Source organism: Triticum urartu, chromosome 2 (assembly GCF_003073215.2).
Source record: "Triticum urartu cultivar G1812 chromosome 2, Tu2.1, whole genome shotgun sequence".
Taxonomy (NCBI): domain Eukaryota; kingdom Viridiplantae; phylum Streptophyta; class Magnoliopsida; order Poales; family Poaceae; genus Triticum; species Triticum urartu.
The window spans coordinates 46,143,313-46,156,669 of NC_053023.1; the positions used below are offsets into that span (position 1 = coordinate 46,143,313).

Below are 13,357 nucleotides of genomic sequence, written 5' to 3' on the forward strand. Positions count from 1 at the left end.
TATGGCCTGATTGCTGTGGCACACCCTCATACCCGTCCCGTTAGAGTTTAATATTTTGCTTGGTTTGCGTCTTTGTAGTTCGAGAACTGATGGTTTTCATTAATGAAAATCGGAGGAGGTGAGAAGCCCTCTCTTTCATTCATAAAAAAACCTTTCCAACATTCTTGTTTTCTCTAAAGGGAAACAAAAACCATGCCGCTTAGTAGTTTGTAATGCTTACGCACTACCACACAGTAGGATACTGCAGAATATGGCTTATCTTTCAGCTGGATTTGAGGAAATTTGGTCCAGTTCTTCATTGTCTTGGTGATGCCCAACCATAGAACCTGAAACCCCGACCAGAGAGCCTTGCTATAGCAGATATCATTTCAAAGTTTCCATAAAGAGCACATAATTGCAGCATGAAAGGCACTGTTGAATTTGCGAGAATTGTCAGTCAACTAACTTTAGCAATACTCATAAAACCAGTCCCAACCGGAGGACCAGTAATGTTGTTAACTTCCCTCTTACAGCCAAATAACACTTGTTGCACACATTCAGGCTTTGAGCAGGAAGTGCAGGATAATTATCATATACTACTATCATCTCGTGGCCTGGTTTAATTCCATGTATGCACTGCACTCACATGTAACTGCATGTACGAACATACTACGAACCTGGTATTTGGCCCGAATCAGCAAACCAAGCATTCAGCCACTCATTTTATTAACAAGCCATGGGACAGGTGAACACTTTGGTCACAGTAGAAGGGTCAATATACAGGAACAGTGACCGCCTTATCGTTATTGAACATAGTATATGAAGAGAAAGTATTTCCCAAGAGCCAGAGACAAATTAGACAGTTCAGGTGATGTAATGCAAGGAAAGTATTCAAATATGGCTAGCGCATCCTTTTGAGGAACATCTACAAGATTAGAATGGCAAATATCTAGTTACAATCTTTAGATGGACATTTTTCAGAGTGCCATCTTTGGCTCTTTGCAGTCTCAGAAATTCAAATTGCCGATAGTAGTGTTAGAAAACCTTTATGTTAGCCTTATCTCTTACTAATTGGTAGTGGCTAGTTAAAAAGAACCCTCCCTTGCTGTAGAACGGTGGTAAGGAGGTACCCCTCTTTCATGTCAAGTTTCTGTACTGTTTTTCTTCCCTAGCTATATATCTAATATATAATCCAGTAGGCGTTTGGACCGAACAGCTTCAGTTCTTTGACAGATTTGAAGGACCAAGAACTTTCTCCAGATGCTTGTACATTGTCGTGCTAGGTGATTCTGGAGATCATTTTGCTAATAAGAAGGAGAGCTTCCCCAGATATTCTGCATTTCTCAGCAGGCAGCTCGGCAGCCAGCAGTTTCTTGTGTATTGTTTGAGTGTCAGTCAGAACTTTGGGTTTTACGCATCTGTATTGAGCTCATCAGCTTCGTCCCAACTATATAGAAATAGTTGAGCACTACTTACAGTGTGTTGCATGTCAATGCACGTGATGCTATCTCTGGTTTGGAGGTGAACGAATTTTGTAAATGTTCAGGTATTGCATGCCATACACATGTAATGCTTTCTCTGATCGATAGGGGATTTCTGCAATCTGGATTTTTGTAAATGTTCAGCTTATATTATGTATAGCTCCAGACGTGCTGTACCTCCGCAGCTAAGCCAAGATGTCCTGACAGCTAAAACACGTTGGTGGTTGCAGTAACACTGTGACGGATTTTAACTGGCGTTCAGTTTCAGGGCACTGAACATCAAGCGACGATCAAACAAGATGCCCTAGCAGTTTGCAGTTTCCAGTTTGACTGGTGCCTGAAACTGGAACTGAATTCGGTTTTGCTCTTTGATCGGTGCCTGAAAGTGAATTTGCCCACTGACGTACTCATCGATCTCGATCTCTCCGTAACCGTCAGTGGAGCCCAACGCATTTCCTATCGATGGAAAGAAAAGCTAAAAGGGCAGGGGAAAGAGGCCGGCCGCCATCAAGCTCCCCAAGTTTATTTAGATTGGTACGTACGTCAGTGGAGCTCAAATCAAATCTTCACACACAGTGAACGAGCAACCAAAAAGAAAGCCTAAAAAAGGCAAAAGCCGCCATGATGTTTTCGGATCTGAAACCAAACCAAAATCTCGACAGTCCACCGCGAGCAGCCCACACCATCACCATCTGCGACCGGCCGGGCCGGGTCGTACGTACGTACGTGTCGTCGGGCGGCGAGTGCGGTGCGAGCCGAATAAATCGGCACGGCGGACCGGGTCGCCCGTCTCGCCCGGCCGCTTTCTAGAACGATGCTGGAACGGCACGACTGAGACCGACAGCTCTGCCTGCGTACCATTTTCAGCCCCAAAACGTACGGACCGGAAGCCAGGCCGGGTCGCCGTCTACCCACAGTAGTCGTCGTCCGACTGCGTACACGTAGCTCCAGTCCAGAGTGCAGACGGCGACATGCACGCCGGTCGATCGGTGCTGTACGTTAGCCCGACAGTTTTTTTGGCTGGATGCATACATGGATAGATCGAGCGAGCGACGAAAAAGTGGAAAAATACGTACATTAATTAGGGACCGGGCAAAAGAACTACAAGAGGTGTAAGTGATGAGAAATCTACGAGTGAAGGTCCTGACTGGACTGCTCATGGTTAATAATGCATGGAGGACATGGAGCTACAGCAGCTGGCTGCTCTCGTACATGACGCTCCACGAGTCCAGCGTCGGGTAGCACGGCTGCTGCTGCTGCGCCAGCTGCTGTTGCTGGTGGTGGCGATGGAGCGCCGCCGCGTCGGCGTCGCCCGGCATCCGCAGCGCGTCCCCGAACGACGCGCCGTCGAACGGGCGGCAGTCCAGCAGCGCCGCGGCGGAGGACGCGTCGAACGAGGCGTGCAGGACGCTGCCGTCGTCGGTGCCCGGCTCGGCCTGGACGCCGGTCACGTGCTGCACCATGAGCCGGAAGTTGGCGGGGTCGGTGCTGATGTACGTGGTCGGCGCGCGCTTCGACGCCCGCGCGCGCCGCTTCCCGGCCCGCCCGGCGCCCGCTGTGTTCGGCCCCAGGCCCGCCCGCCTCTTGTTCGTCGCGGCGCCCACGGGGGTGGACGGCGGCCGCGGCGCCGCGTCCGACGCGACCAGCACGGAGTCGCAGGAGAGCGAGCCCGTGGGCGGCGCGGACGTGGAGGCGAACCAGTTGCTGCCGCCCGCGCTGCAGGGGAAGTCCGCGAGAAGGGACGACGAGGAGAGCGCGGAGGCGGAGGCGGAGTTGGAGGGCGAGGATGCGGCCGGCGAGTAGTCGTACTCGTAGTCGGGCATGGCGGAGAAGTTGAGCGCGCGCGCGAGGGCGGCGTCGGTGTAGTAGGCAGGGCCGAGCGAGGAGGAGGCCGAGAGGAACGACGCCGCCGCCGCCGGCGGCGCTAGGCACGACATGGCGTCCATGAGGATGATGATCAGGTGAGAAGTGGAGCACCTTGGAAGTTTGAACGCCGGCGTCCGTGCAGGTAGTGTGAGTTTAGTACACGGGGAGGAGGAGGAGGGTGCGTCTGAGCGGTTTGGGAAGGAAGGGTGTTGTTGGGGGAGTGGGAATGGGGTAGCGAGGTAGGTGTATATAGGCGGGGACGGGGGTGGTGGACGCACGGGGTCCCGCGGGAAAACGCGTGGGCGCATCGGCATCGGCATCGGCGGTGTCGGCGTGCGCGAGTGATGGCCGGCGCGCGGCCTCGGCATGCCCCGGTGTCGGACTCCACCGCCACCCGCGGGGCCCCCGTCCCTGCACCACATCGAGCTGGAGTCAACCCAACCCCGGCACGCACACAGACATCGAGCAGACCCATGTGCCGCGAGCCGGCACGCGCCATGCGTGCGAGCCCGGCGGTGGCACGCACGCATGTACTACAGACAGACGGGGCGACCGATCGGCGCCGGCGAGTGGCGCGCACGTTCGGCGCGGAGCAAGGCCAACGGCCGCAAAGCATGGAGGTGGCTGCCCATGCCGCGCTTTTCGCTAACCCCGTACGGACGCCCGTACGTACGTCGTGCAGTATGTACGCGCAGTGCATACGGAGCTATCTGGGTTCGCACACCGAATGATGGGCTTGACGGTGCGCTGCACGCGGTGGCCCGCCCGCTGACTGACTGGTGCCACCAACCCGTCCCGTCCCAGCCGTACAGGAGACGGGTCGAGCTCGTTCCCCTCGCGTACGGCACGGGCAGCCGCTCCTGAGATTCCGACGGGCTGCCGCTCAGACTGATGTGCACACTCTAGGCCGCCGCCCACTGCTTGGCTCAACACTATCACGAACTTTTCAACACAAGTAAACAAATCACACAGTACAGTGCCACTGTGTGTAATGCGAGAGTGCTAGATTAATGCACGCACGAGCAAGCTAGCGTGATTAGCGGGGGTCTGCCCTGCCCTCCCAAACAGACCGGCACCAACAAAAGTTTCATCCGTGTGCTGTGCGCGGTCAATCGGACGAGCAGCTCGCGGGAATGGCGCGCTCGGCGCGGTGCGGGTGGGCTCGCCGTCGCTCTCGCCGAAGATCTCACCGCCAGAATTAGCCGAGGCGCCGATCCTGAAACGGACGGGGAACAGAGCGCAGGATCCCATCGACCTGTCCCGTCCATCTAATCTACGCCTAGTCACCTACGTTGCTCGCTCGCTCGCTCTGATGCTCTCAGCAGCACACGCCAAGCACTCAAGCCAACATCAGCTGACTAATTAACTAGCACCGCTCTTTAATTCGTAGTTTTCGCGGTGGCTGCCGTCACCGGCGCAGTCTGATTAGCGGCTTAGTTTAGTTTACTCGGAGGGAAATCTAGAAGAGATCGCCGTCGGCTCGTCGCCGGGTGCCTGCTTTTTAGGCCCGGATTTGTGATTTATCTCCTCTGTGTTTTATTCCTCTGCTCTAGTGGAGATTCTGCTTCGATCGCAAGTGATCCTGCTTCTCTTCCTTCACCGCGAGGGAATGGAATTACGAATATATATCTTTTTATCACCGAGGCTGATGATGGACCGAAAATGACGGGCCCGCGAACGGTTCCTAATTAGTGCTCGCGATACCGAGCGACCGATCTCCTCGAGATTTGTTCCTTGTTTTTGTTCAGACAACGGGCGACACACTTTCTTACCGTCACCGTCTTCTGGTCTCTTTTCACCGACGAGGTAAGAACATATTTTATCCGCAAAAGGAAAAAAAAGGGTAAGAACATATTCTTTCAGTAGTAGTACTACTAATTTCCACACTACATATCTTCTCGCTGTCACGGAGCCAGTACGGATCGTAGGCGACAACGCTGCGCTCCAACGCACCCCCTCCTCGACGACGACGACGACGGACGTACCGCCCGTTGACCCCGAGCACGGGTCCGTCCAAATGCGTATTCCAAACACGACCCACCGCGCGGCATCCGGATCTTCCACGCCGCCCGCTCCGGTGGCCACCGCTGCGCTCGACCGGTCGATCCATCTACACGGGCTCATCAGTCGTACACAGAGACAGAGAGCACGCAGCGATCCGGCGACTCGATCATACTATACTCCTGCCACCAGATCGATGGCCACGCGAGAGCTGAGCGAGGTTGACGGATTCGGCCGGTTTGTCAGCGCTGAAAAATACACGAGCAAGCAGCTGCCACACCCGGGCCAACCCAACCACCCCCATTTAAACTCCAACCGCATTGCTATTCGCTACAGCTGGGTTATGCAAATCGAACGCAAGCCGACTGACTGACTGTACCGATCGATTAAACTACTAGTACGTGCAGTGGCAGCGATGGAGACGACGACATGCACATATGATAGTGTATATACCATCGGCAGTTCGGCATGGGGTTTAGTTTAATCGGGACGAGACGACATCCCATGAGGCATTCCCTCGTAGTAATCGAGTGCCCGCGAGTATACCTGGCCATGGAAAGCCCGGCCCGACGCTGCTCCCGGGCCAGGCTCGAGACTAGATTTTGGGCCTGATGGCCGGGCCAGGCCGGGCCCGGGCCCATTGTTCTTGCACTTTTTTGAAGGTCGGGTCGGCCCGAAGCCCGACGGATTTTTACATGTTCAGGCAGGGCTCGGGCTCAAAAAAACAGGCCCGATGGCCGGGCCGGGCCCAGGCCTGGGTTTTTTTGCGTCGGTCTTGGCTAGGCCCGGCCTGAGCTATGGCCAGGTATACCCGCGAGCGACGACTTCCCGTGACGCCCATGGGGATGGGGTCCAGCCGCCACTCGATTGCCTCCACTAACGCTTGTACTACTTTTGCTTACTCTATCTATCTACGGGCAGTAATAATCTATGGATCATGTATGGATGGATCATGGATTTGATGGATAGGTAGATCTTTGAACTGTTCTCGCCTGGCTAGGTCAGGGTCCACTGAAACGCTGAAAAGCGCTTGAAAGTTTATGCCTCTTCATTCAAATGATCTTTCTTTTAGTTTTAGGGGAAGTGATCTTTCTAACCCAGTCATGCACCCATGCACCCAGGACGCAGTCCGCATAATGAAGCAGCACTTGGATCGTGTTTCTGATCACGTAGACAGTCAGCAGCACTTTTCACACAGAGGAGAAAGTAGTAAACTTCAACTATGCTAATGCACAGAATAACAATTTTGTTTCTGACGTTTCAACGGTTTTGGCAGCATCTACGTGCTCTAGCTGAAATTGTACGTACGTCTTCAGGTCAGTCTGCTGACCACGCAGCCGCAACATATACATACATACAAGCTAGTATGTACAGTAGGTGGCAATTTGTTTGGCATGCAAACGTATTATGATGGCATGCTGATCTCACCTCGCCGTAAGCAGCCCCCGTGCATTGTTTAACACTTGCAGACTCATGAAACACCAGGTCGACTCCATGATACAATAATAATAGAACTCTTCATGTGATACTACGCCGTTTGACTTACCTCACCTGCTCCGCCCTCATCCACTAGCATGGCACCGGTCGTACACGACCCCGGAATAGATATACTACGAACCGGTCTGGCTAAGGTCCAAGGACAACGACGCAGTTGGGCTGAGATTAGCTAAGCAGGTACGTTGTAATTAACTAAGTGGACATTATTTATCTGCTCATGGAATAGATTAATGAGCTGCATGCACTGCACCATGCTGATCAGCTTGGACCGTCTCCTTGTCGCTTACAGTAATTCCCTTTGACATCACGGGGAACAACATCCCCATCGATCCCTGCCCCTAGCTATAGCCAGGTCAATGCTCGCTCTCTGGGCCTGGGTAGGGTATGTCCGAGAGCTCAAGTTTTCATGGATGCCGCTGTCTATATTCAGTGTTCAAACTTCAAACCCCCTCCTCTCTATATTCCTTCTGTCTGAGCTAGTGTTCAAATTTCAAATTGTGATACGAAGGTACGGCGATTAAATTATGTGCATCCACTCCACTGTGTAGAGGGAAGCATGGTTTTTTTTTTCTTCCTTTGGCCATGATAAACTATGCAGGCGACAGGTCAAGGCAGGTGAGTGCATCATGGTGAGTGCAATGGAATACTACAAGGTATACTGTATTTGTGAGAGTATATTGCCATGGGTTTTGACTTTGGCCATGGAGCTGGACGGCTGGTTGTCGTACCTCGTGGAGGGGCCAGCGTGTGCGTGTGTGTGTGCACGTCAGGAATCTGGTGCTAGTAGCTGGACGTGCTTGTTGGTTTCCCGGAGGTCAGATGCGTGCCGATGATTCCTCCCATAATTTTACTGTATGTTCCATTAGAATAGTCGCGAGCGTAGCTAAGGACCAAAACGGTGGGGGCGAGGGCGAGGCTTGGTTGCTTTTATGCATGCATGCATGCGTGTGCTGTCAGTCTGTCAGTGTCAAGTGTCAACGGGTTGAACGTTTCAGCCTACCCCATCTGACGGATACTGTGTGCCACGCCATCCCCAAAGAGATAAGATTGCACTGCACAACATTTGTGCCGAGTTTTTATTCTTTTTTTTGAGGGTGCCGAGTTTTTATTCTTCTAGAAAAACATAACAGATAGTGCTGGAATTTTATTTATTTATGGGCCAACCCAATAATTATTTTAGAAATTCCTAAATAAATCTTAAAGACCCACTTAGCTCATTTATGCAAGGCAAGAGACACTATTAAAGTTTACGAAATCACGAATTAAGGAGTACTCGTTGCAAAGAACACTCCACTTTCTCAGGTTGCGACAAGTGGCGCACATGCAGCGCGCCACTTGTCGCAACCTGGGGGTTTTCCTTTTTTTTGTAGATCCGTTTATTCGAAACGTTTTATCTTTTAAACCGTGCGTCCAAATCTCGAACCATTTTTATCATGGATTCCTCGCGTCGAGATCTTCAAAACTAGATCCCATGTTGATGGGTTTTGATGAACTTTTTTTTTCATGAAAAAAACCGGACAAAAAAAACCTGGCGAAAAAACCGAACCGGGAGCACGGCTTTTTCTCTTTCCAAAAGAGGCACATTCATGCCTCTCGTGAAATCACACCCGTGCCTCTTGTGGAAGCAAAACCGTGACACTCGTAGAAGGAAAAAAAACAAAAAACGTGTTTTTTTCGTTTCCGAGAGGCACGACCGTGACTCTCGCGAAAGCACAACCGTGCCTCTCGTGGAAGCAAAACCATGACTCTCGCGAAAGAAAAAAAACAGAAAACGCGTATTTTTTCCCTTTCTGAGAGGCACGGCCGTGACTCTCATGAAAGCACAACCGTGTCTCTCGCGGAAGCAAAACCGTGACTCTCGCGAAAGAAAAAAAAATAGAAAACGCGTTTTGTTTTTCCCTTTTCGATAGGCACGGCCGTGACTCTCGCGAAAGCACAACCGTGCCTCTCGCGGAAGCAAAACAGTGATTCTCGCGAAAGAAAAAAAACAGAAAATGCGCTTTTTTTGTTTCCGAAAGGCACGGCCGTGACTCTCACTAAAGCACAACCGTGCCTCTTGCGGAAAAAAACTGTGACTTTCGCGAAAGAAAAAAAAAGAAACGCAGCCTGTTAACTGTGACTCTCGCGGGTTGCGGGAATGAGCCGAGCCGATGTCTAACGGCTCGCCTCTTCAGCTGAAGTCTGTTCGCTTCACCTCCCGTCGCAGCCTGTTAGCCTCCTTCTCCTCGCTCCTCTCCAGAGAGTCCGGAGCACTGCGCTGCTGCTACGATCTTCCCCATCCAGACTTGCGGCGTGCACCGCAGGTCGGGACAGTAGGCCTCCGAAACCGCACCTTTTGAGTCATGTACGGAAGAAGGGTGATAAGGTTTTTGGGGAGCGCTCAGCGCGACTACTGACTTCTTCGTCACGGACGCCCCAGACTCCAACGACTTCTTCCCCGACGTCGACAACCTCCTGGACGACATCGCTGGCGAGGACACCGACCCCAAGACCGGTGCATATGCTCCCGTTCCGTATGTTCTCATACTCTTTCTGTTAGAGGTTCTGTCACAACTTCTTGCTCTAGTTTCTGTTCTAGATGTGTTCGGTTCTAGTTCATATATACAGATGCTATTTACCTTCTCTCTGTCGAATTGCATGACTTGTTTTATCTCTGCTATATTAGTCATGCTTTATCTAATATTTCTGTCAATAAAATCATTGGGTAAATTGCTCATATTTCCAACAATCCAAAAACCTTATTATAGGCAATTTACCCTGAGTGGTTTTGCTGCTTCCATGAGACCTCCTATGTTTGAGGGTATCCACTATAAGAGGTGGCGTGTGAGAGCAGTTTTATGGTTTCAAACCATGAGTTGCTATGACGCCACTCTTGGCAAACCTGAAGGAGAGTTTGATACTCAACAGGCTCAAGCTTTTCAGAAAATGGATACTCTGTTTAAGCCTGCTCTCTTGAGTGTTCTTGGTGAGAACATAGATGATTCTTATGCGTCAATTGATAATGGAAAAGATATGTGGGATGCACTCGAGGCCAAGTTTGGGGTCTCGGATGCTGGCACTGAGCTGTACATCATGGAGCAGTTCTATGATTACAGGATGACTGAAGAGCGCTCCGTGGTTGAGCAAGCTCATGAGATACAGTCATTTGCTAGAGAACTTGAGCACTTCAGTTGTATGCTACCGGACAAGTTTGTTGCCAGAGGTATCATCATTAAGCTTCCTCCTTCGTGGAGGAACTTTGCTACCTTACTGAAGCATAAGAGACAGGAGTTTTCTGTCCCGGGTCTCATTGCACTCTTGATGTGGAAGAAAAGGCAAGAGCAAAGGACACACGTGCTCGAGGTATTGCGGGAGGATTCACTAGTAGAAAAAGGGTCAAATGTGAAGCACATTAGTGTCGGTTTGAATTTGAGCCGGCACTAATGTGACCATTAGTGCCGGTTCCAACGGTTAGGCAGGTGGACATCATTAGTACCGGTTCATGGGCAACCTTTAGTACCGGTTCATGCCATGAACCGGTACTAATGAGGCCAGTGCGGCTGTGGTCAGGCTGGGGCCCCCACGAAGACCTTTAGTACCGGTTCATGGCATGAACCGGTACTAGAGTTTCTTAGTAAGCTGATTTTTAGTCCCACCTCGCCAAGGGAGAGGCAGTATGAGCGGTTTATAAGCCGTGAGTGCAGAGACAATGACGAAGAGGCGCAATGCTCATCTACATGTTGATTAGTTTCAAGCCTTTCAGAATAGCATAGATTGCACTGAGCTATGTGAAGTGCAGTCTACACTATTCCGAAAGGCTTGAAGCAAATTAACCAACATTGCACCTCTTTTTTATTTTTAATAACTTATTTGAACTCCAGACTTCTTGTGTGTTCAGTATGCAGCATTCAAAGCGACGTCATCAATTTCCAACATGTTCTGACATCATTTGATGCTTTTCAGTCATTTACCTAATTGCTTAGAGAGCTAAATGACCGTGAAATTGAAAATCACTACAAAATGAACTGTGAAAATGTTGAAACTTGGCATGGTATCATCATTTCACCCACATAGCATGTGCGAAAGAGTAGAAAGGGTCACGGCAAAAACTGGACGCACTTTGTGTACAAACTGGACAATCTCTTTCGGAGTATCAGGGTTTCGGATGAGAACTCATCTGTTACATGGGCACTTCAATATTTTTTAAACTTATTTAGACTCCGGACTTCTTGTGTGTTCAGTATGAAACATTCAAAGCGACGTCATCAATTTCCAACATGTTCTGACATCATTTGCTGTTTTTCAGTCATTTACCTAATTGTTTAGAGAGCTAAATGACCGTGAAATTGAAAATCACTACAAAATGAACTGTGAAAATGTTGAAACTTGGCATGGTATCATCATTTCACCCGCATAGCATATGCGAAAGAGTAGAGAGGGTCACGGCAAAAACTGGACGCACTTCGTGTACAAACTAGACAATCTCTTTCGAAGTATCAGGGTTTCGGACGAGAACTCATCTGTTACATGGGCACTTCAATGTTTTTTAAACTTATTTGAACTCCGCACTTCTTTTGCGTTCAGTATGCAGCATTCAAAGCGACGTCATCAATTTCCAACATGTTCTGACATCATTTGATGCTTTTCAGTCATTTACCTAATTGCTTAGAGAGCTAAATGACCGTGAAATTGAAAATCACTACAAAATGAACTGTGAAAATGTTGAAACTTGGCATGGTATCATCATTTCACCCACATAGCATGTGCGAAAGAGTAGAGAGGGTCACGGCAAAAACTGGACGCACTTCGTGTACAAACTGGACAATCTCTTTCGGAGTATCACGGTTTCGGACGAGAACTCATCTATTACACGGGCACTTCAATGTTTTTTAAACTTATTTGAACTCCGGACTTCTTTTGCGTTCAGTATGCAGCATTCAAAGCGACATCATCAATTTCCAACATGTTCTGACATCATTTGCTGTTTTTCAGTCATTTACCTAATTGTTTAGAGAGCTAAATGACCGTGAAATTGAAAATCACTACAAAATGAACTATGAAAATGTTGAAACTTGGCATGGTATCATCATTTCACCCGCATAGCATGTGTGGAAAAGTAGAGAGGGTCACGGCAAAAACTGGACGCACTTCGTGTACAAACTGGACAATCTCTTTCGGAGTATCACGGTTTCGAACGAGAACTCATCTGTTACAGCGGCACTTCATTTTTTTAAACTTATAATAACTCCAGACTTTTTGTGCATTCAGTATGCACCATTGAAATCCACGCCATCAACTTTCAGCCATCAACTTGGCATGGTATATAAAAATAAATGAATAGAAGAAAATAAATAAAGCAGAAAAGAAAAAAAAGCAGAAAAGAAAAAAAATAGCAGAAAAGAAAAAAACTATAGCAGAAAAGAAAAAAACTATATAAAAAACTGTTGGGGAACGTAGCAGAAATTCAAAATTTTCTACGCATCACCAAGATCAATCTATGGAGTAATCTAGCAATGAGGGGAAGGAGAGTGCATCTACGGGTTCGGGAGACATGTAGACATGACCGAGACACCTCTCCGGCCAATAACCAACAGCGGGATCTGGATACCCATGTTGGCTCCCACATGTTCCATGATGATCTCATCGGATTAACCACGATGTCAAGGATTCAATCAATCCCGTATACAATTCCCTTTGTCTACCGGTATAGTACTTGCCCGAGATTCGATCGTCGGTATCCCGATACCTTGTTCAATCTTGTTACCGGAAAGTCTCTTTACTCGTTCCGTAACACATCATCCCGTGATCAACTCCTTGGTCACATTGTGCACATTATGATGATGTCCTACCGAGTGGGCCCAGAGATACCTCTCCGTTACACGGAGTGACAAATCCCAGTCTCGATTCGTGCCAACCCAACAGATACTTTCGGAGATACCTGTAGTGTACCTTTATAGCCACCCAGTTACGTTGTGACGTTTGGTACACCCAAAGCATTCCTACGGTATCCGGGAGTTGCACAATCTCATGGTCTAAGGAAATGATACTTGACATTAGAAAAGCTTTAGCATACGAACTACACGATCTTTGTGCTAGGCTTAGGATTGGGTCTTGTCCATCACATCATTCTCCTAATGATGTGATCCCGTTATCAATGACATCTAATATCCATGGTCAGGAAACCGTAACCATCTATTGATTAACGAGCTAGTCAACTAGAGGCTTACTAGGGACATGGTGTTGTCTATGTATCCACACATGTATCTGAATTTCCTATCAATACAATTCTAGCATGGATAATAAACGATTATCATGAACAAGGAAATATAATAATAACCAATTTATTATTGCCTCTAGGGCATATTTCCAACAGTCTCCCACTTGCACTAGAGTCAATAATCTAGTTCACATCGCCATGTGATTAACACTCACAGGTCACATCGCCATGTGACCAACATCCAAGAGTCTACTAGACTCAATGATCTAGTTCACATCACTATGTGATAAACACTCAAAGAGTTCTGGGTTTGATCATGTTATGCTTGTGAGAGAGG

General features: G+C 49.1%; 1 protein-coding gene across 1 annotated transcript; it reads right to left on the minus strand.

The window, feature by feature from the left end:
* Positions 1–2,519: 2,519 nt before the first annotated feature.
* On the minus strand, positions 2,520–3,709 carry LOC125540953 (MICAL-like protein 1). The gene has a single exon (XM_048704468.1). The coding sequence runs from the start codon at positions 3,692–3,694 to the stop codon at positions 2,648–2,650; it is 1,047 nt and encodes a 348-aa protein (XP_048560425.1). The 5' UTR covers positions 3,695–3,709; the 3' UTR covers positions 2,520–2,647.
* Between the last annotated feature and the right edge of the window lie 9,648 nt (positions 3,710–13,357).